The sequence below is a fragment of the Stenella coeruleoalba genome (assembly GCF_951394435.1).
Source record: "Stenella coeruleoalba genome assembly, chromosome: 1".
Classification (NCBI taxonomy): domain Eukaryota; kingdom Metazoa; phylum Chordata; class Mammalia; order Artiodactyla; family Delphinidae; genus Stenella; species Stenella coeruleoalba.
The window spans coordinates 39,037,263-39,058,484 of record NC_137169.1 but is presented as its reverse complement, the minus strand read 5'-3'; the positions used below and the strand labels follow the sequence as shown (position 1 = coordinate 39,058,484).

At 58.2% G+C, this 21,222-nt stretch overlaps 1 protein-coding gene across 1 annotated transcript in view; it reads left to right on the top strand.

Annotated features, from left to right (window-relative positions):
* The window catches only part of TRABD2B (TraB domain containing 2B), a 215,844-nt gene extending 195,316 nt beyond the window's left edge, over positions 1-20,528 (top strand). The window contains exons 5-7 of the mRNA XM_079931414.1: positions 8,263-8,353; positions 11,569-11,838; positions 20,221-20,528. Of these exons, the coding sequence (XP_079787540.1) occupies positions 8,263-8,353; positions 11,569-11,838; positions 20,221-20,440 (581 nt within the window). The 3' untranslated portion in view covers positions 20,441-20,528. The remainder of the gene's footprint in view (positions 1-8,262; positions 8,354-11,568; positions 11,839-20,220) is intronic.
* The last annotated feature ends 694 nt before the right edge of the window (positions 20,529-21,222 follow it).

The following is a 21,222-nucleotide window of genomic DNA, read 5'->3' as shown; positions in this document are numbered from 1 at the left end:
GTAACATTTAAAAATGAATAACAGCAGCGACTGCTCCTTGGAGAGTGGGCACCATCCTGCTTGAAGAACACCCATATCCGTCAGCTTACACGGCTTTCACGTCCTCATTGCCTCCTGGAGGGAGACAGGATTGTATTATTATTCCATTTGGCAGATGGGTAAATCAAGGTGGAGATGAGAAGTGAGAGAATCTTAGAACTGGAGTGGAACAATGGTCAACACTGACTAGGCCATTCTTTCTGATGCCCGTCTCCCTAAAAAGCCATCCAGCTGCTACTTGGGCCCTCTGTTCTCCTGAGAATGACCTTCCCCTCTCCTGACTGGGCCTTCTGGGACCTCTTCTCTGGGATCCCACAGTCCCACAGGATTTCCCTACCACAGCTCTGCTCGTGCTGAGCACATCTGTCATCTCCTAGTCTAGGAAGGGGAGGGGAGGTCAGAGAAGACTTCCTGGAGGAGGTGAGAATTGATTGGTTGAAATTTCCCTGATGCATGTCCAGCTGCCTTCCAATTCCTCTCCTCATCCCCACAGTCCTCAGGGCAAGACCCCAGCCACCTCCTTCCCCCCCCTGGTTCTCCACTCAGGGGCCTCAGGAACAAAAACTCCTCAGAGCTCATGGCTGAGCACAGAAGAGCAACCACAGCCCATGTAGGGCCCTGGTAACCTTAGAAACGAGGGACCCAGCAAATAGCACACGCCCAGCCACTTTCTCTCCTCCCGGCCAAATGCCCATGGCCTGCCATTCTCCCCACTTTGGGGCATGAGGCCACAGCGTCCAGAAGTGTTTCAGAGTTTTCCGACGGTGTTTCAAAGGGCCCGGCCGCCCCACCATGTACACATCTGGCAGCTGGCATGCCTGCTCCAGGCTGAGATCCTTGGCCAGCGTCACCCTTCCTGTTTCAGCCCAGAGCATCCAGCCAGCCAGAGGAACGTCCCATCTGCTAGCTTGTCCCTAACTGGAGCCAGCCCTGCCCTCTGGACCAGGCTGGACCTCTGTGAGCTAGGGCACCTGGAATGTCAGCTAAGGGCTCAGCACTCTTGCTGGGCATGTGGGGAAAGCAGGGGGAGGAGAGAGTGTCCTAGGTGGAGGGCATGGGCTTCAGAGCCTGACTGCCTGCGTGAGGACCTCAGCGCCTGTCCTCGTAGGAAGGAGCCTGGGCAGACCAGGTACTTGGCTTCTCTCGGCCCTCAGTGTCCCTCTAAGAGGAGCCTGGTGTCAGTGGGCAGCACACGTGCAGCTCAGGCCTGGCGCACGTGAGCTCTTGCGCTGTCAGTATTATTTCAGAGCCCACGGTCCTCCAAGAACAGGACTCCCACCCAGGGGAGAGCAGGGCTGTCCGGGGGATGAGGCAGAAGTGCTCGGTGGCCTCTGAGGACCCAGCTGGGACCCTGCAGGGAGACCCTCACGGCTGGTCTCAGCTCCAAGACACAGTGAGGCTCAGGACGTTGGGCCCCGTCCCTGCCTGCATGGTTGGCCAACAGGGTGCTCTCCTGGGGTGCTGGGTGCTGACATTCTGGGAAGGGAGCCTCTGGGTGTTATAAAGAGTGGTAACCATGACCGCAGCGAGCCCTGCACTGGGCGCTGCCCCCTGCAGTTCACAGAACCCATCACAGGCTCCGTCTGCAGGGCTCTCCCCACAGTGCCTCATGCTGGCCTCAAATCACGCTGCACAGTCATTGCCTGAGTCTGGCGTGGTGTCAGACCCCAGGAGGGAAAGGCCCCACGTCTAACCTATCTCAGGGTCCCCAGGGCTTGGCACGTGCCTGACATGTAGGAGGTCCCAGTGAAGGCTTGTGGGGAAGGCTCTGCGGCTTCAGGCCTGTATAGGCCTGAAGGTATAGGTTCAGGCCTGGGGTATAGGTTCCTCAAAACCCCCAGGGCTTATGTCCTCACTGTGGGACAAGGGCAGGGCCCAAGGAGGAGGCTGACCCCTAGTCTGTGTCCTGTCCCTTCCTCTTCAGCCCCGTAGCCCCGGCATCCCTCCCTCACTGCATAGCTCACACTGCCCTGTAATTGTTTGCATGTCTGTCTCGCCTCCACCCTGTGATGTCCTCCAGGGTGGGGACCATGTGTCTCAGCTCCCGGCACAAAACTGGGTACAGGGGAGACATCATCTCAGTCCTTGCTGAACTGAAAAAGCCCCAGTCCAGCCCTGCCTCGCCGGCAGAGCAGGAGAAAGAAAGCTTGGCTCTGCCAGTTTCCCAGACGGACCCTCCTTGGGAGTTCGAAGCCCCGAGGTACCCCCAATTCTCCATCCACCTGTCCATCTGTCTAGCTCTCCCGTCACACTTCCTCGGGTAAACAAACACCGCTGTTGCTTGATACCCAGCGGCTGAACCTGGCAGCTAGAGTAACACTTGATAGTTCCCCTTGCATTAATTTCAGACGGAACGTAAATATGGGCTTGGACTCCCTCTTCCAGGAAGAGAAAACTGGAAACCCATTGGACTCACTGGAGAGAAAACGTGTGCTGGCCAAGGGGAGCCCGTGTTACTTTGGAGCTTTTGTGGGAACATCTGGTTCTCCCCTCCTCCCCTCCACTAAGCCCCCCAGTACTGTCTTGAAATTGCCCTGTTAACTGGCATGCTCTTTGAGCTGAATACTCACACGCTTTCCTCTCTGATCTGGTGAAAGCTGGAGGGGACACACGTTTCTGACGATTCGCTGCCCCCAGAACGTGAGCTCAGGATCACTCGCAGCTGCCAGTACTTCAGAGCAGATGTACCGGCCACGCAGCCAACTAGGACATCTCTGGATGGAAGCCCAAGCTTTGCCTTTTACCGGCTGTGTGACCTTCAGCAAGTCCCGTCCTCTCACTGAGCTCCAGTTCCCTCATCTGTCAACTGGCAGTACCTGGAAATGCTTCTGTGAAGATGAGATGAAATAATATTTGAAAAGCATCTTGTGCCCAGGAGACTCACTGAGGAGGAGTTTGCCTTCAGGTCATCACATGATGGAATCACAGAGGTGGGAGGACCCATGAGACCTTTGTAGGGAAACTGGGACAGAGAGGGGAAGGAGACTGCCTGAGGTCACACAGCTGCTTGGCTGTCGAGCCAGGTTTTCTATCCTAACCTCAGGACGGGATTCGTAGCTCTGTCCTACCCCACCTGTCATGTCGGAGGGTAAATGGGGGCTGTGGGGCTACGCCCAGCCGATGAGCCTGTGCCCTAGCACAGGCCTGCTTGTGCCTGGAAGAAGGGGAGCCTTTGTCTCTGCACTACAACATCATGGGGCTCCGCCCACTCAGATCAGGACACCTTCCCTGCCTGTATATGATGTCCCTTAAGTGGCACTCTGGCTTGCGTGGTCAGGGGACACAGTCACCAAACCAGCCTTGCAATTTGTCAAACCTATAATCCTCCTCCAGGCCCTTGCTCCTCCCCTTGCCTGTTTCCCAACTCCGCCCCCTCCAATCTATCTGCTTGAATCCACCCTTTCTGGGCCCCTCTTCCAGGAAGCCTTCCTTGGTGTCTTTGGTGTATGGATCTCTCCTCCGTGCCCTTTGTTTTTTGTTTTTTGGGTTTTTTTAGCGGTACGCGGGCCTCTCACTGTTGTGGCCTCTCCCGTCGCGGAGCACAGGCTCAGCGGCCATGGCTCACGGGCTCAGCTGCTCCGCGCCATGTGGGATGTTCCCAGACCGGGGCACGAATCCATGTCCCCTGCATCGGTAGGCAGACTCTCACCCACTGCGCCACCAGGGAAGCCCCCGTGCCCTTTGTTTTTGTTTCTGGGTTCTCTTTCTCCCTCCTCTCCTTCCCTCTCTATCTCTGTCTCCTTGTATCTCTTTCTCTCTGTCCCGACATCTCTCCTTTTCCTTCTCTCCTTACTGTTGCCTCTGTGTCTCTGTCTGTTGCAGCCTGTCTCCCAGCCCCTGTCACCTCCTCTCTTCTTTCTTCTCTCTGTCTCCCTGTGTTCTGGAGCTCTCTCCTCCTCCCTGTCTGTCTCTGAGCGTCTCTTCTTTCTCTGCCTCTCTCCGTGTGTCCCTCTCTCCCACTCTGTGGCTCTGTGTGCCCCGCCCCCACTGTCCTCCCTCTCTTCCCTCCTCTCCTGGTCCACACGGCCTCAGCAGATGAAATGGGATGTTCCTTCCTGAAGACAGCTGGCCAGAGGGCAGCCGTCAATGCTGGAAGGAGCTGCTGAACAGTGGCCAGGAGACGCCGGGAGCCTGGGCGAGCCATGTAGGCTAAGCTGTGACAGCGAGGGGCCCCTTTGGAAACTTTCCACACCTTCCCTGCAGGTTCCAGGATGGATGTGGTGCCTTTTTCGGGATTTGTGACCTTGGAGGCAAGCCCAAGCCCTGTCTGCCAGCCCCTGGGGACGACATGCACTGGGCCCTGACTGCGGGGCTGCTCTGACAGCCAAGCTCCTGGGATTGGTGGGACCTGTAGGAGGATCACCAAGGGGCTGGGCCACAGCTGTGAGGGGAAGGGATCCTCAAGCTCAGGTCTCCTGGGGATAAGACGAGATCATGGAAAGGACAGGGAGTAACGGATTCTGTCATTCATTCATTCAACAAACATTCATGAAGCTACCACCCTGTGCCAGCCTTGATCTTAGCCCTGGGGACAAAGCTGGATCAGGCGTGGCCCCCGCCCTCGAAAAGCTGTTGGTCTCTCCTCAAGTGGCTTGCTGGGGACACATTCTGACAGAGGCAGCTCCAGGGTGTGGGGAGCTCATTCCAGCCATGGTGAAGAGGGTGAACTGGAGAGAGCAAGGAGGCTCCTGTCTGCAGTGATTCAGGCAGAAGGTGATGGTGACCTGGGCCAGGGTCAAGCATGGTTAGAAGGCAAAATCCAGGGTATTCTGGTGACCGAATGGATGAGGATGAGGAGAGGGAAGGAGGAGTGAAGACGCGCCCATCTGACTTGGATGGTGGAACTCAGCTGAGACACATCCAGGAGGGGAGGGGGAGGCTCTGGAGGATGTTGGGTGGAGATGCCCAGGAGGCTGCTGGACAAATGGGTCTGGGCTGGGGCAGCAGGTCCAGAGTGGTAACTGAAGCCGTATGAATGGAGGGATTCACATTCCACGGATTGTGAGAAGAGTGAGAAGAAAAGAAGGCTGTGGAAAGGGTTTCCAGGGACACCCACATTCATCGGGCAAGGAAAAGGGGAACCTACGAGGAGGACAGAGAGGGAGCCGAGAGGAGTACGAAGCAAACAGGACAGAACGGTGTCGTGGGGTCCTGAGAAAAACAAGCCCCAAAGAGGGCAAAGAGGGGGTCGCGATGGGAACCTGGTCTCGGGAGTGAGGGCTTGCTCTGGACAGTCCTGGGGCAGGAACCCCGTGGGAGGGGCCTCCTGCAGGAGCTGCCCCTGGCAGGGGGCGGACACCTCCCCACCCTGGAAGGAAAGAGGTGAAGGCCAGTGTGGCTTAGAGAAGGAGGGGATAGGAATTTGGAAAAATCATTGCTGATTGCTTCTCATTTCTCCAAGTATCTGAAGTCTTCTGTTTAGGGTCTTAAAATACACAGTAAGGGCCTGGAACCACTGAGGTTGAGTGAACGGGCAGGGTGCAGACCAGACGCTGAAACGTTGCCAGGCAGTGCTCAGGGTCCGGCCAGCATCCTGTAAGGCTTGGGCTCCTCCGAATGCCCCCTCTGCCAGCTCCAGGAATGCTCCTTTTAGAACGGCCGCACGGCCATCAGTAAACATTCGTGCTACTCCGGTATAGCCTGAGGTGGCCTGTTTTCCCTACGGCTCTTGAAATCTGCACGGACCACTGCTGGGCCTGGAGGCCCCTGTCTTTAAATGGGTCTCCATGGAGGCAGGGAAGGAATTGCTTTGCTGCCAGGAGTGCATTCCAAGAGCTGTGGGCAGGGAGTTCCTGCAGCCTGTGCGCTGGAGGCCACCACGCCCAGTTCCAGCCTGATCAGTTCGGGGGGCAGGCAAGAGTGGGGTCGACTCCGTGGCCACAGCCAGGGATGGCTCAGCCCCTCACTCAAGTGTGCATGCTGGGCTTTTCCAAAGGACGTTCACTCCTCCTGCCTCGTTGGGACCTTACAGCCTCCCCAGGGAGGCAGCCACAGGGATCCAGGCCCATCTGACACACAGGGAAACTGAGGCTGGCAGCAGGGCAGCTGATTGCTCAGGATCACGTACGGGAGACTCAGAGCCTTGGCAGAAGCCTAGGTCTTCTGTCCTCTACAGCCAGCACTGGGTCAGGGCCAGAGCTGCGAGGGCGTTGTCCGTGTGTCTTCTGCAGCTGGCTCCCCAGGTGAGCCTCACTGACCTCATAGTCTCTGCACATGCTGTTCCCCCGCCCCACCCTGTGCCACCCCACTCTCATCCTCACCTAGTTAACTCTGATCCCATCCCTCAGCTAGGGATGCCTCCTCCAGGGAGTCCACCCTGCCCCCAGGTTAGATTAGCGGCCTCCTGTGCACGCTCACCACCTTGTGTGCTTCCCTCGGCATAGTACTTACCCTGGATCAAAAGACCTTGATTCTCAAGACCGTGAGTGCCTAGAACAAGCCCCTACCTGTTCATCACCATCCAGCACTGGATATGCACTCAATCAGTGTTCGTCAGATAAATGCAATAAATAGGTAGAGAAAAGGAGGGAGAGGAGGAGGGAGGGAGGGAGGGAGGGAGAGGAGGAGGGAGGGAGGGAGGGAGAGTACAATTTCATAAGGGTCTCTGGAGTCAAACGAATGCCTTCCCCATGAATGTGAGAGCGAGGAGAGCCCATGGTACAGCCCAATCCCTCCCTGTACACAGAGACACCAAGAGCATACAGGCTCTTGGTGGGTTTGCCCAAGGTCTCAGAGCGAGTGTGGTGGGTTCTAGTCCAAGTCTCCCATTCCCAGACCTGTGATTTTTTTTTTTGCAGTGATCCACAGGTGGGATTTCAGGGACTGTGGCAGGCCACCGAGAGAGAGACTGTTGGGTGGGGGACTTGTTGGGGAGTCTTGAAACCAGCCCAGAGCTGTGCAGGGCTGGGCGGCAGTGGGCTGTGGGGTTCACCCCCCTGTTCCAGCCACTGTGCACTCCCAGCCTCACTTCCCCTGCGCCGGAGCCTCTCCACTCCCCAAAAGCTCGTCCACCTCCCTGGGGTTGTCAACATGCTGACCTTCCAGCTTCCCACCTGTCACCACCCGTCACAGGCAATTAGAATAATAGTGCAGGAATTTCCCCCCAGGTTCTGGGATGAATGGTGAGCAGGAGGGGAGTGAACTGCCTGTGGAAGTGGGGCTTCGGGGGAAGGACACGGGCTGGGAGGGCGCAGGGGCCACCACCACTCTGCCTGCATTGAACGAGTGGGGAGACAGGCCCAGCGAGGAGGAGGGGCTTGCCCAGGGCTGACTCCCAACAGCGACTGGCCTCCCCTAACCGGAGCCTGGGAGAGCCTCCACCGTGTTCTCAGACCTCGAGCCTGCATCCAGCCAGAGGGCGTGCCTGGTCTCATCTGGGGCTGTGGACCAAATGATTCATTTCTATATTCTCAGTGTCTAGCCCAGGGCTGGCCGCAGAGCAAAGGCATCATAAATGTCTGTTGAATGAATGGTTAAGGGTGGAGAGTGAAATGGAGACCAGCCCCGTCTGCGCCCCACACAGGGTTCTATTACTCCTTCCCCAGAATCTTACACCTCATTGTGTCCTCAGGGCCCGCCCCAGGGCCTGGGTCAAGTGTGTGATCCATAAATGTTGGATAGATGGTGAGCAAATGAATCTTTGAAGTCTTAGATCCAGCCAACACATACTGAGCACGTGTGGGGCAGTAGCCATGCGGTCTCTGCCCCATGGAGCCTGGTGAGGAGATAGACGTGCCCACACAGAACCCCATTCCCATGCTAAGGCAGGGCGCCTCAAGTTGCTGGTGGAACTGACAAGGATGAGCCATAGACCTCAGAGCTGGACCTTGTCTGACTACTGGAGGTTGTCCCTGCCTGGACAGTCCAGGGCTGGGGTCAGTCTGATGGTGTGGGGCACAGTGATGCAACAGTAAATAAACAGTGTGAGCCTTTGCTGCATGCCAGCCACTGTTTCCGGAGTCCTCACAACAGCCCTAGAGACTGCTAATACAGGCATTCCCACTTTACAGATGGGGAAACTGAGGCACAGGGTGGTACAACCAATGAGCAGCAGAGCCAGGATTTGGACCCAGGCAGGGTGGCACCAGCCCATCTTCCAGCTACACCATACTGCCTTTCAGGGAGGCCTGCCCTTGACTTTGGTGTAGGTCGTTGGCCTGAGGCTGTCCCCAGTTGCTGCTGACCTGCCATGTGGCTGAGCCCACTTTGTCTCTTGTGTTCCAGGTCACTTTCTGGGGAACAACACAGTCATCGACGTCCTTCGGCAGGCAGGGCTGGAGGTGGAGCACACGCCCGCAGGACAGACCATCCACAGGTAAGCAGCTGGGACACCTGGGGGCGTGGGACTTGCTGGCCCACTGACGCTGGTCCACGGGCCCTGCTGACCACGTGCTGTATGGCAGGCTGCACCCCGCCTTCCCGCTCAGGCCTGCGGGGCAGAGTCTTGAAGGAGCCTCTGGTGAGATGGGGCCTCCTAGCGACTGGCCTTCGCCAGGCACCCAAGAGTGGGGGCTAGGCTGGAGGTGGGGAGACCGGGAAGGAGCTTGGTGTGCAGTAGTGGCAGGAGGTCAGGGCGGTGGGAAAGCAGTGAAGGTGGGAGTGGGAGGAGCGTTAAGTTTTGAGAGATGTTCAAGATTTAGAGACTGGCGATCGGTGGGGTGCAAGGACTCTGTAGGACTCCCGGGTTGCTGCCTAGAGGACCTGGTGGATGCCCAGGCCCTGAATCGAGATGGGGCCATATTTAGGACGAGCCCTGGCCAGGCCTCTTCCCTGTGTCCCAGCCCTGCCCACACCTGGTCCTCACCTTCCTCTGGCCACGCCTCCTCACTGCTGCCTCCTGGTAGCAATTCCCTCACCTGACTTTCTTGCCAGGGCACACTCGCTCCGCCCAAAGAGCCACAGACTGCATACAGTGGCCATCCTCGCTTCCTGTGTGGGCTTTCTGTCCCCCTCAGGCGGGCAGAGGCCAGCTGGGTTCACCCGTGGTCCACAGTGCCAGCACCAGGCCGGGCACGGAGAGGTGTTGGCACGTGCTGGGCAGCCCTAGAAGACAGCAACAGGATCCTGAAACCCGGGGCTTCCATGCAACGTGTGCACCAGCCTGTGCAGGAACCTTCCTCACAGGGATGGCCAGAGTGGGATTTCGGCCCCTGTCCATGACGTTATAAAATCCAGCGTCCAAAAGAAGCTTGAATAATCCTAGCTAATGTTTATTGACCATTCACTGTGTGTTGGGCTCTAAGCACTTTTAACACGTTAAATCCTCACAACAACCCCGTGAGGCAGGAACTATGAGTAGCCCCACCTTAAAATTGAGGAACCTGAGGCCCAGGGAGGCGAAGCCACTTGGAGAAGGACACACAGCTCATGTTAATGGCAGTCTAGCTCTAGGGCCTTCCTAAGGTCCTCACCACAACCTGTACTGCCTCAGGGGCTGGGGGCGAGGCTCAGGGGTGGGAGCGCTCAGGAATGATTGCAGCCTTACTATTCACTCTGCAAAGATGAGGCCTGGGGCCTTGAGCCTCTGGTCTCCCAGCTCCAGGCTGATGCCCTCCCCCGTCTCTATGACACTTCTGGAGGAACTTAAACGCTCTCACCTCGGACTCCTCCCTCTTCTCATCTCCTGAGTCAGCCTGACCAGACCGCCCTTCCTGACCACTGGAGCCCAGCACAGATCAGTTTGTACTGGGCCAAGGGTAGGCGTCAGTTGGAGGGATGAGGGACCCAAGGTAGCCTCGGGGACAAGGCCTTCCTCAAGCTCCTCCTCACAGCCCCAAGGACCTCCACCTCAAAGCTCATTGTGTGGGTCCGGACAGCGCGGGTTGCTTGCGGAGGGGGGGGGGGGGGGGCAGGCGGGCGGGGCTGCCTCCGCTCCTATTCATCTCAGAGCCCAGGCATTAGAACAGGTATCCCCCCACTCCCCGCGGGCCCCGCTCTCAGCCTGAGTCTCTGAGTGCAGGCTGAAGTCCTGTGGGTGGGGTGAGGGGGGCGGGATGCCGAGGAGGCCCCAACAATAAAAGCCATCAGCAGCCACAGGTGCTTCCTGGATCCGTCTTTTTGTCTGCCTGTTTTGAATTATCTCCCCAGCAGCTGCGGCATCTCCTGGACCCTGGGAATCTGGGGTTGCCGTGGGGGCTGGAGGAGGACAGGCTGAGCTGATGGCCTTCTGTCCTTCAAGGAGAGAGAAGCCCCTCACCCCATCGTGCACGCGGGAGCGGAGTTGGGGGACAGCCTCCCTTGGGTGCCGGTTTGCCTTTACAATTCTCGGGACCAGAACCAACTTCCCCCAGGGTCAGATGTCCCCAGAAGGAATTCCGTTTGGACCACAGAGAGGGAGGAATAAAAGGGAGAGGAGCAGAGGGTGTTCCCAGGCTGAGGGGTGTCTGCGCACCACCGTGCGGCATGTGGAGTCCACGCCACACACTTAATCGCACGTCAGTGCCTGCTGCAGACAGCTCTGTTTGCTCGAGGGTGACATTAAAGAGAGGCCGGTTCTGTGCCAGGCACTATGTTAAGACCTCGTCTCTTTCATCCTCGTGACAACCCTATGAAGTGAGTAGTATTAACTCCGTTTATAGCCAGCTGTTTCTTGGACACTTGTGTCCCTGCCCTTAGTCACATAGCCTGGAAGGTGCAGAGCCAGGATGTGAACCCGTGTCCGTCTGCCTCCACCTTGAGTTCTACGCTGCTCAACACAGTCCTGCCTCCCCTGGAAAGCTGCTCAGGAGGCCAGCGTTGAATGCACGAGTGGACGCTTGGACGCATGGCACAGCAATAATGTTAATATATCATATTTAAACCAGTTAATTACTGAAATGTTTCAGCTGCTCTTTGCCAGCCACCGTTCTGAGTGCTTTGCCTGTGTTAACTCACAAAATCACCGTGATGCCGCTAGGAAGTACCAGCTGTAATGTCCCCATTTTCCAGAGCGGGAGACTGAGGAACAACACAGGGAAGCTGGGTAACTCGCCTCAAGTCCCTCAGCCAGAGCTTGTTGAATGAACGAGGCCCTGACCAAGATCAGATATGCTCCCAGAAACCTGCCCAGGGCTCACCCCCTCACTCCTGCTAGTCTGGGCTCACGTCACCAACAGGGACCAGACTGTCCTCCCTGCCAACGACGCCCCCTCCCCCCACGGCCCACGCTCTCCCTCCTGCCCTGCTTTATTTTTCTCCTCAGCAGTTATCACCATCTGACATCCGGCCCACCTTACCCTCTGTCTCCCGCTTCGGAATGTAAGCGCTAAGAGGACAAGGGCTTTGTCTATTTTGATCGCTATTAACACCCATTACCTAAAAAGTTCCTGGTGCCAGGTAGATGCTGCATAAATATCTATTGAATCAATAAATGAAAGGACGAACCAAAGCTCTATCTCGCAGCACCAGGAGATGCTTTTCCTGGGTGACCCTCAGCCGGGCACCCTGGCATCTTCTCCTGCCGTGACAACTTTCCCACTGAATTGCGTGCCCCGTCGCACCTGAATGACACGCCCCAACACGCGTGCCTCACATGCGGTCGCCCCTTTCCAGCCCTGTTGCCCGGAGCCCGGCACCTCCACCCGAGGGGACCTCGGCGAGCCCCGCCCAGGCGACCCCAGCTGCTGCCATCCCTGCGGTCCCCTCGGCAGCCCCCACTGCCCCGCCTGAGGAGGAGGACCCAGCCCTGTCCCCGCACCTCCTGCTACCCGACAGCCTCAGCCAGCTGGAGGAGTTCGGGCGACAGAAGAAATGGCACAAGAGACAGAACAAACCCCAGCGGCCGCGGCAGTTCAATGACCTCTGGGTCCGCATCGAGGACAGGTGAGCTGGGAGGGGCAGGTCTACCGGGAGCTGGCCTCTCTCTGGTCAGCCTACCTGAGACCCACCCAGGGCCGGACACGCTCTGTTATCCGCGAGCCTGGCTCTAAGGACGCGTGGAGCTGGGTACTCGGTCGGAAACTGGCTTGTCCCCATTCCCAGAGGGCCCTTCTGTTCATGCTTCGGGTTTGTAGAGCACGCTTACACCTGACTTTTCAGTTTTCTCCATTTGAAGGTGAAGGAATAGAAGCTTCCTTCAGGTGCAGTAGACAAAAGTCTGCTTTGCCCTTAGCTTTCTTGGATGCGTGATGGGTGCGAAGCGGACCCCGTTTGTCCCATGGGCCAGAAGGTGAAGGCAGGAGGAAATGGAACAGGCCGGCCAGAAAGCTGTGAGCTCTCTGGGCCTGGACGGCCTGAGCAGCCGACCCGCTGGCAGGGAGGCTGCAAGAGGTATCCTGCGTGCAAGAGGGACGTGGCAGATGATGGCGTGGGCTCTGTCTTGGGAGGGGCTGGGGGGTTTGCGATAAAACCTTGCTGGAGACGGGCAGGTGCAGAAATCATCCTACCGTACTGCTACCTGTCTGTCCTCTGCCTGTGTGTCTGCCTGCACCACTCCCTTGGCCTGTGTGTCACCAAAGCCCCTGCTGTAACCCAGATGCCGTCTTCCAACCTCCACCTGCAGGCTCAGCACAGAGCAGTCTCCCTTGATTCCACTTTTGGGCAGAAATCTCCACATCTGGTGAACAGCATCACCAGAGCACCCAGGGAGTGACCGTCAGGGAAGGACAGAGTCCTGCCCACTGCAGTAGCCCTGCCCTGGATATTGTGATCCAGCACTGGGCCTTTGGAGACTCAGAGTCTCCATGTGGACCCTAAAAATCATCATCTGGGATTTCCTCAGCATCCCCAGAAAGAATCACCTTGGGTACTTGTTAAATAATACCCCAGGCCCCCCCACAGACCTCGTGTATTGGAATGTGTGGCACAAGGGCTGGGGAAAGCCACGTGCTGAACGTGCACTGGAGTCTTCCGAGCAGCTTGGGGAAACGCGGACCCAGCTCTGCATTTATAGATGGTGAACCAAGGCCCGGGATCGGGGCTTGTCCAGGGTCGTACAGGAACCCCCTTCATGACCTTCCCTCAGCCAGGTCTCTGAGTCATAGACAAAAAGTTGACAGAGTCCAACCCACTGTCTTAAAGTGCAGGGTGTGCGCTGTCTTAAAAAGACTTCCAGCAAGTGAAGTAAGAGTCCATTCCTCCTTCGGGCCTGTGTTGGCTTCAAAGCGCCTAACTTGGGTTCCCAGGACACGTGCTTCTGCAGAGGCCCCAGTGGCCCAGCCTGCCCGAGGTGGAGGCGCTGCTGTGGCTATACTGGCCTCGACACAGTTGGCTCGTGTGGCCTGCATGGGCTGCTTCTTTCCCACCGGGAGTGAGGGCACAGAGTTACCAAGAGCCACTTCTCAGCCCTGGGGAGGCTCGCAGGCTGCCAGGGAGGCACTGGCAGCCCATAAAGAACTGCAGTCAGACCGTTCCCCCAGGGCCCCGATCAACCCGCCGGGCAACCAGACCCGGCCAGCAGTGGGCCCAGCGCACAGGGTGACAGGAGGCTGGGCTGCCAGCTCCAGCCACGGACCCCCAACCCCTAACCGCGTCTGAAAGGTAAATTTCGGCAAATGACTCCACACGGTTTCCTTTTCGCAACACGTCTCTCTGGAACACAGAACCTGGTTTCAGGAGAAGAAAACAGCTTTTCTTTGGCAAGAGGGAACCCCTTTTCAGTCCCAACAGGTAAACTGTGGCTGGATAACTTTCTTCTGTCTGGTTGGGCTGGAGAAGGAAATTTCCACCAACCGGCAGCCTATTTGTTGAAAGTTTCTCTGCGTCGCAGGGAAGCCGGCCCTGAGGTCCCAGAGGGGCCCAGGTGCAGGGCACAGCTTCCGTCACTCCTGAGTCTCAGCCCACCCATCCTCCTAGCAATCCCAAGTTTCCGGTTCTCCGAGAGGGAGCAGAGGCGAGCTCTCTGGAGGGAGACCTGGGGCCCATTTGTAGCCCTTCTGACAATATTGTTTTCCTTGGAGCTTTAATTCCGTTCAGAGTTTTCTCATTTGCTTCCCCCTCAATCCCACCGGATGCATCCCCTGCTCTCCATCCCCTCTCCCAGCTCATCTTCCACCTGTGATCTTACGGCGGGGCCCTAACGGGTCTCTGGCTCCTAGCCGTGTCCCAGCACATTACCCTCCCCAGCCTGAGATTCCCAGTGCTTTCCCTCGCCCCGCCCCACCAGGTAAACTTCCTGCTGCTCAGCCTGGATGCAGAGCCTTTGCCTCCTTCCCGCCTCACCTGCTGGCCCTCCTCCTGCGGGATACCTGGGCCCCGTCCTGGCCAAGCTGTGTGCTGCCCTGCAGTGGCCCACCCCCACCTTTGTCCTTGCTTCTCTCTCTGCGGGGGGTGGATGTGAGTGGACACTTGCTGAGCTCCTGCTGTGCCAGCCACTGACATCCCTCACATCCCCCAGCCCTTTCAAGAGTCCAGGAAGTAGGCTTCGCTTGACCAAGGAGGAAACTGAGGCTCAGCGAGGTCAGGTAACTTGCCCAAGACCTTGTAGCAAGTCAGGTATGGAGTCAGAACCTACAGAATCAGGGCTGTCTGATGCGAGGGTCACATTCGTCCAGCACCACGCAGACGCCCCTGCTGCCCTCGCCTGGCAAGCGTCTCCTCCCTTCTCCCCATCCTCCCCACAGCGTGTTCCCTGTGCCCCTCTCCCCTGCATCCCATAGCCTCCCCCCCGCCGACCGTGGGTATCCCGTGGGTGCCCCTGTCCTGGCACAGGTCCACAGATGGCAGTCGCTTGCTTGTGCTTCTAGGCCGGGAGGCCCTGGGGACCAGAGCTGGGGTGGACTTCTCTGGGTCACCGGAGGCCTCGCTGAGGGTTTGTCGACTGCATGCATGAGTGAGAGAAGAGGGGGAGCGAGTGGGGAGAGGGCCTAAATGCCACCTGGAGCAGGCTGGCCTTGCCTCGCCCCTCATTACTCCAGATGTAAACACAGCGAAGGAAGTTTAGAGAAGCAGCAGCCCGTGGCAGGATGATTTATGGGGACCTGTGAAAGGGGCCCAGCATGTGTCCACAGATGGCTATGCAGCAGCGGCAGAATGGTCTCAGGGAACCCCCACATCTGAGAGCCAGGAGCAGGCAGCCGGGCTGTGGCCAGGGGGCACGCCAGGGAGGAGACCATTGCCACGCTAACTGTGTGCAGGGCACTGCCCCCATCAGTCGGATCTGTGACAATCCTTGGTTTGTACTTTTGCACAGCTAGGGCCTTGACTGGCCTCTGGGGGTCCTGCCAGCTCTGTTGTTCCCCCAGTCCCCCAGTGGGTTGGATAAACAAGGGAGCAGAGCACTGGGCCATCGGGAAGGACAGTCATGAGGGGGCAGGTGCAGGGAAGAGAGCGTTTCCCGGGCTCCGGGCATGGCCGGAAGCCAGGTGCAGAGGTGGGCATCTATATGTGGGGGCTGCAGAGCCCTGTAGATGCCACCATGCAGGGACGGGGGCTCAGGACGCACGTGCACAGGGGGTCATTGTCCTCCTGGGCCTTGGTTTCTCCAGAGGTTGAGCAGATGGCCCGAGCCCCCGCAGAGGGGAAGAGAACCGTTTCCCCTCCCCCTGGGCCCCTGGGAGGGCTCTGCCCGCCTCCCGCTGACCTACCATCCTGCCCTGAGTTTCTCCAGCTCACCTTTCCCCCAGCACAGCCAGGCTTTCTGCTGGTACCATACAGGGTGCTCAGCATCTCTGCATGAGGCCAGGACCTCGTCTGATTAGAGGACGATGCCCCCAGGAGAAATGGGGAACAGGGTCACTCAGTGGATAAAAGCACAGAGGCATTCAGGCAGAATCCCCGGCTCCTCCTCGTACTCACTCGGAGGCTTAGAATAAAAAGATGGTGCTTGTAAGGCGGTGAGCTGGCCTCAGACCACCGGTGACGCTCAGTAACAGCTGTCCCCAGTGTTGGTGGCTGACTCTGAGTCTGGTCTAGGATGCCACACGCCCCATCTCCCAGCAGAAAGCGGCTCCTGGGCCTTCAGTGCATATTAGGCTTAAATGAGCCCCTGGGTGAGCACATCATTAAACAGAAGCGAGTTGGCTACATGCCGGGTGCCCAGCCCGTGTCCAGTGCTGGTGGGGATAGAGCAGCAAGAGTCGTGGGTCATGGCTGGACAGGGACGGCTCCCTGCTGCGGTGCAGCCGAAAGAGCCCTGGAGTCACGGCCACTCTGCCTCTGCCTGGCGAGGAAGCCGGCCAGCGGGGGCTGGAGGGCTGGGGGCCCCGAGAGTCGAAGTGACCCAGTGAGGGGAGAGTGAAGGCATTCCCAGCAGAGAAGACCATGTGGCCAAAGGCCTGGAGGCTGGTGTGGGCCTTAGGTACCAGGACAGGGAGCTGTGGGCAAGCCGGTCACTTTAGATCTCTGCCTGCGTCTGACCCGTCTGCCCAGACAGTTCCAGCTGGGTCATATCGCGAGCTCCACCCCGGCCAGCAGGGCCACCCGTCAGCCAGGCCCTCGTGCCCCCAGCTCCATCTCCACTTTGTCTCCTCGGACTCCGCTGAGGAGCCCACCACCTTTGTATCGCAAGAAAGCCACAGCTCCAGGACTCCCCAGCCCCAGCCCTGATGGCTCCTAGAGACCCCCTAGTGCCAGGATTGGAGCCCTACTCCAGGAAGCCCTACAGATGAGCCTTGGGGCAGCCAGCTGACACGTCTCAGGCACCAGCCCTGCTTTCCTGGGCTTTATACCTGGGCTTCTGCCTAAGATCTCACTTCTGGCTTCTGCTGCTAGAAAACATTTTCAAGTCCGAGGGTCTGATGCTGTTCCTTCGTTGTACACACGGGGAAACTGAGGCCTAGAGGGCAGGACCTGCCCAAAGTCACGCAACAGACGGGGACATCGGGCTTCCGCCTTCCGCCCAGGCAGAGGGCCCCTTCCCACCAAGGGGCCCTGTTGGCTGCGAGCGCACTCGGCCCCTGGTGCCAGCCGTCTGCGGAGCCTGGGAACACTCAGTGTTTGGTTTGGCTTCGAGGCCGCTTTGCCATGAGACGCTGTTCCCCAGCGAGGGCCTGGGGGGTGGGGCTGGGATCTGGACTGGGCTTTGCGAGCAGAGTGGGCCCAAGAGGTGGGGGCATTTGGGGGGGCTTTCTGTCCACACCCCACTAACCTCACCCCGTTTTCCTGGGACTCCTTCCAAGCAATAATTCCCCCACTCGGGCTCCAAGGGGGAGTTTGCATCTTTGGTTTTCAAAGTGTGAAAGCAAATGCCTTTGGGCGCCTTGTGAGACATGGTTTTCATGATTCCTACTTGGTCCTGCTTCTGACGGCGGGGGCTGCTGGGCCCCTCTCTGGGCACCCCAAGTGGCAGCTCAGCCTCCTCTCCTGAGGCCAGCCTTCCTGGCCTCCCAGCTGCTCGGGCTGGAAAGATGGGGGCAGCAGCTGGGAGGAACCCTTCATTAGAAAAGAAGGAGAGGGAAGGGACTGTGGTAGTGATCCTGCTGGGCGTGGGCACAATACCCTCCAGGGACTGAGGCCACTGCGGGCCTCCTCTCTGACCCGGGCAAGCCTCCACCCACGGGTGTGCGAGGTCTCGGCGGGAAGAACCATGCTTCACTCCCGTGCTCTCCGTCTGCGCAGTTAGGGATGGTACCACAGCCCAGCTGGGGCCGGGGAGGCAGACAGCCTGGTGCACGTCTTCAGGCTCAGTTTCCCCATCTTGAAAATGGGAATAATGATAAGATGACACGTGTCTGCCGGCACACAGGAAGTGCTCCATAAAGTGCTCTCTTTTAGTGAGAGAGACAAGGACACACACATAATAATAGTGCTAAAAATAGCCAACACCATACAGCACTTCCGGTGCGCCTGGCAATGTTCTGCACCTTACATATGAAACCCATTCAAACCTCGTGCGCATAAGTAGGTGTCAGTGACACAGTGTGATCAGTGAGAAATGCGCAAGGCTTCATGGGAGACTCAACTCTCCCAGGTGGCCTTAGGGGCAGGAGGACAAATCAAAGAGGCCTCCAGGTGAGGAGACTGTTGAATCAGGCCTTCAAAGGTGAGTCAGAAAATGGCAGCAGGACATTAGGTGTGACTGGGGATGGTGGTGTGTGCTGGGAGAGGCCAGAAAGGTGAGGTCAGCCCGCAGCAGGCCATGTGAGAGGTCTCGGGTGCTCTGAAGGCCAGCGTGGGGTGGGAGGTACAACGGGCCGGATTTGGGGGAGTCATAAGGGGCGTTCGAAGCTGCCTGGTCTGCCCCCTCCTTTCCGGTGCTTCCCACACAATCTCTGTTCAGGAACACCTTCCTGCCACCCATGGTGTGTGACAAGCATTCGCTCCCTCCTCTCCTGATTAGTTCTCTGGGAGTTTCTATAGACAGAGGAACACACACACCACAACTGTAGAGTCCAGGGTGAGAAGGACCTCACACAAGGTTGTGTGGGTTCCTGTGGCCACAGCGTGACCAGGACTAGAGGAGAGGGGGAGGGACAGGGCAGGGAGTGACAAGCCCCTCCTTCTCTGAGGGCACACGGACACGGATGCCAGAGCAGGTGTCCCAGACCCCATGCAGGCAGGGATGTGCTTGTGACCCCCGGGCTGCCCTGCCCACCACCGCCCGAGGCTGAACCAGGCTGTGTGAGAGGGTCCAGCCGGGACAGAGGTGGGGCTGGGCTGCAGTGGTGATGATTACAGAGCTCACCGCGGTGATACGGCCAGTTGTCGGGGCCTCATGCCCAGCATGTGGAAACGTGGCCAGTGTGGGACCGGGGACGGGGGGATCCCAGCTGACCTGGGGAGTGAACAGCCCATCAGGGAGGGAGGGTAAGCACTGCAGAGCAGGCAGTGTCCCACGTGGAGGAGGCTGCCCACTCTGCAGATGCTCAGGGAGAGGCAAGCTTCCTGCCCCGCCATCAACTGCTGGTGAGCACCCCCTGGGTGCCCGGTTCAGATCCTGTCCCTGCCGTGTGTCCTGGAGCAAGTTACTTACCCTCTTTGTGCCTTGGTTTCTTCACAAGTAAAATGGGATAATAGTCTTACCTGCCTCGTAGTGTTGTCGTGAGGATTAGATGTTAATGGGTCCTACGTGCCGGGCGCAGACGCCGCCGGGAGCGCCCTCAGCCATGTGCAAGCTGGACTCGCGGCCTTCACAGCTGACTGCAGTGTCACCTCTTCCTGGAGGCCATCCAGGCTCCACACTGGGTTGGGGCCCCTCTGTGCGCCCCCTGCCCCTGGCCTTCCCCTCCCATCTTTGACCCTCTGGGGTGATGGGCTTTGTCGGGTCCTCCCCCTGCATCTCCCTCTGCCTCCTGCCCCCCGGGGCTGCACAGGGCAGGCATGAGCCCATCGCTTCTGGGACCCAGCCCTTTCCTTCAGCCCAGAGCCTTCTCCCCCTTGGTCTCTCTTTGTTATGCCTCCGTCATTGTCAGCTCTCTTCCCCAGTCCCTGTCCTGCCCTCTGCCCCTCTCTTTGTTCATCATTTCCTATCTCTCTGTCCAGGACCTGAGCCAGTAACCTGGTCCTGGCCCCCGCCCTCCCCTCGACTTCCCGATGCCACCAAGTGCTGGCCTTGACCCGCCAATTCCTTCTGCACTTCATCTCTTTTTATTTCTCTGTCTCGGTACTTCCCTCTCTTTCACGTAGGCTTCCTTGAGCCAAGAACCTCACCCATGACCTCCAAATTGGCTTCTATTTTTATAAGTTCATGAGGGACCACCTTCACTGACACTCCCTGTGATTAGGCAGAGCGAGGCCACCAGGGCGCCTGCCCCCCGAGACGCCTGCCCCCCGAGGCGCCACCCCACCCCCTCTGTGACCTGGCCCAGGGAGCCTCGCTGAGCTTCCATTTTCTCATCCGGTGAAAGGGGCTAGTGCGCATTGAACGTTTGTTTTGAGGACCAGAGATGCTACTTATAAAGTGCGGATTCCCAGTGGGCTCTCAGTAAACTATAGCCGTGATAATGAGGGTGAGACGGGGCGGTTGTTTGTGTGTTTCGTTTTGTTTTCTGTTTATTTCAGACTGGGGAGGGGAGGGCAGCAGGAGGCCAGGGGCACCTGCATACAGAGGTGAGAGGGCTGCCTGCTGCAGCGTGACCCCAGATGGATCTCCTCTGAAACACTTCACTTCTCTCTGCCTGGGACCCAGTGCTCTTGAGTGGTCACCCTTGAGGTCGACTGTGTGGCTCTGGGCTGCTCACTTTCCCTGTCTGAGCCCTTTGTTTCCTTCTCCATTTTATGCGGAAAAAACCAGATTCAATAAAAAGTTGGATCTGAACCCTAAGACCACAGCCCAGGACAAGGCTGCTGACAGGCTGTTCCACGTTCCACGTATTTTTCTCCCTCCAGCACCACCGCCTCGCCACCACCACTGCCCTTCCAGACCACGCACAGCTCCGGAACAGCCAAGCCCCCCTTCCAGCTCTCTGACCCGCGCCAGCAGCAGGAAGAGCCGGGGCTGGCCAGCAGCTCAGCGCCCAGCCGCTCACAGCCCGCCCTGGGCCTCCTCCCCGCCATCGCTGCCGGCATCACAGCCCCCTTCCTGCTGCACACCCTCGGGCTCTCCTGACCTCGGCCGCCCACCTCCCTGCCGGGTGCAGAGAAAGAAGCCAGAGAAACCGATGGGAGGGTCTGCGGCCACACCCACGGCCCCTGCCACCACCTCCAGGGGTGCCGGACACCTCATGGGTAGTCCAGACGGGATCTGTTAGAACACTAGAGCTTTATTGTACCCGAGTTACATCTTCTTTTTTGTAGAAGGATCTTAATTTCCCATAGTGCTATGGGGCTGTTTTGTAAAATATGTGTCCATATTAAAAAAGGAAAATGTATTTATTCTACTGATAAAACTATTTTTATGTGGCCAATGTTAATAACACTTTAACTAGCCCCATCGCCAACCCAGGAGGTGAACCCACGTTGCCAGGGCGTCTGCCACCTCATGGGGACCGTGGCTTTGAACGGGCTTGCTTCTGGGTCAGCAGAAGCCTCCAGCGTCCGGGTTTGGCTTCTCCCACTGTAGGGACCTCAGAGGGAGGGGCAGGCAGACAGGCTTAGCTTTTGTGAAGCTGGATTTGGGAGCCAGAGATGTGAACGCTATCGGTCCTTCCTTCCCCTGGATGCATCCTAGGGCTGGGAAGGTACTTTAGGAAAGAGAATGCTGCTATTTTGAACACCCTGAGTGTCTGTGAACTGGCCCTCCAGACCTCTTGGTATGTGTTCCAGCCAAAGCTCTTGGGTGGGGGAAGGGATGTTGGTGCTGAAGGAAGTGGTCCCACAGCCCCACGTGACAGATGGTTAAACTCGCCAAAGAGAGTAAGGTTGTTGCCCCAGGTCACAAAGCAAGTGGGA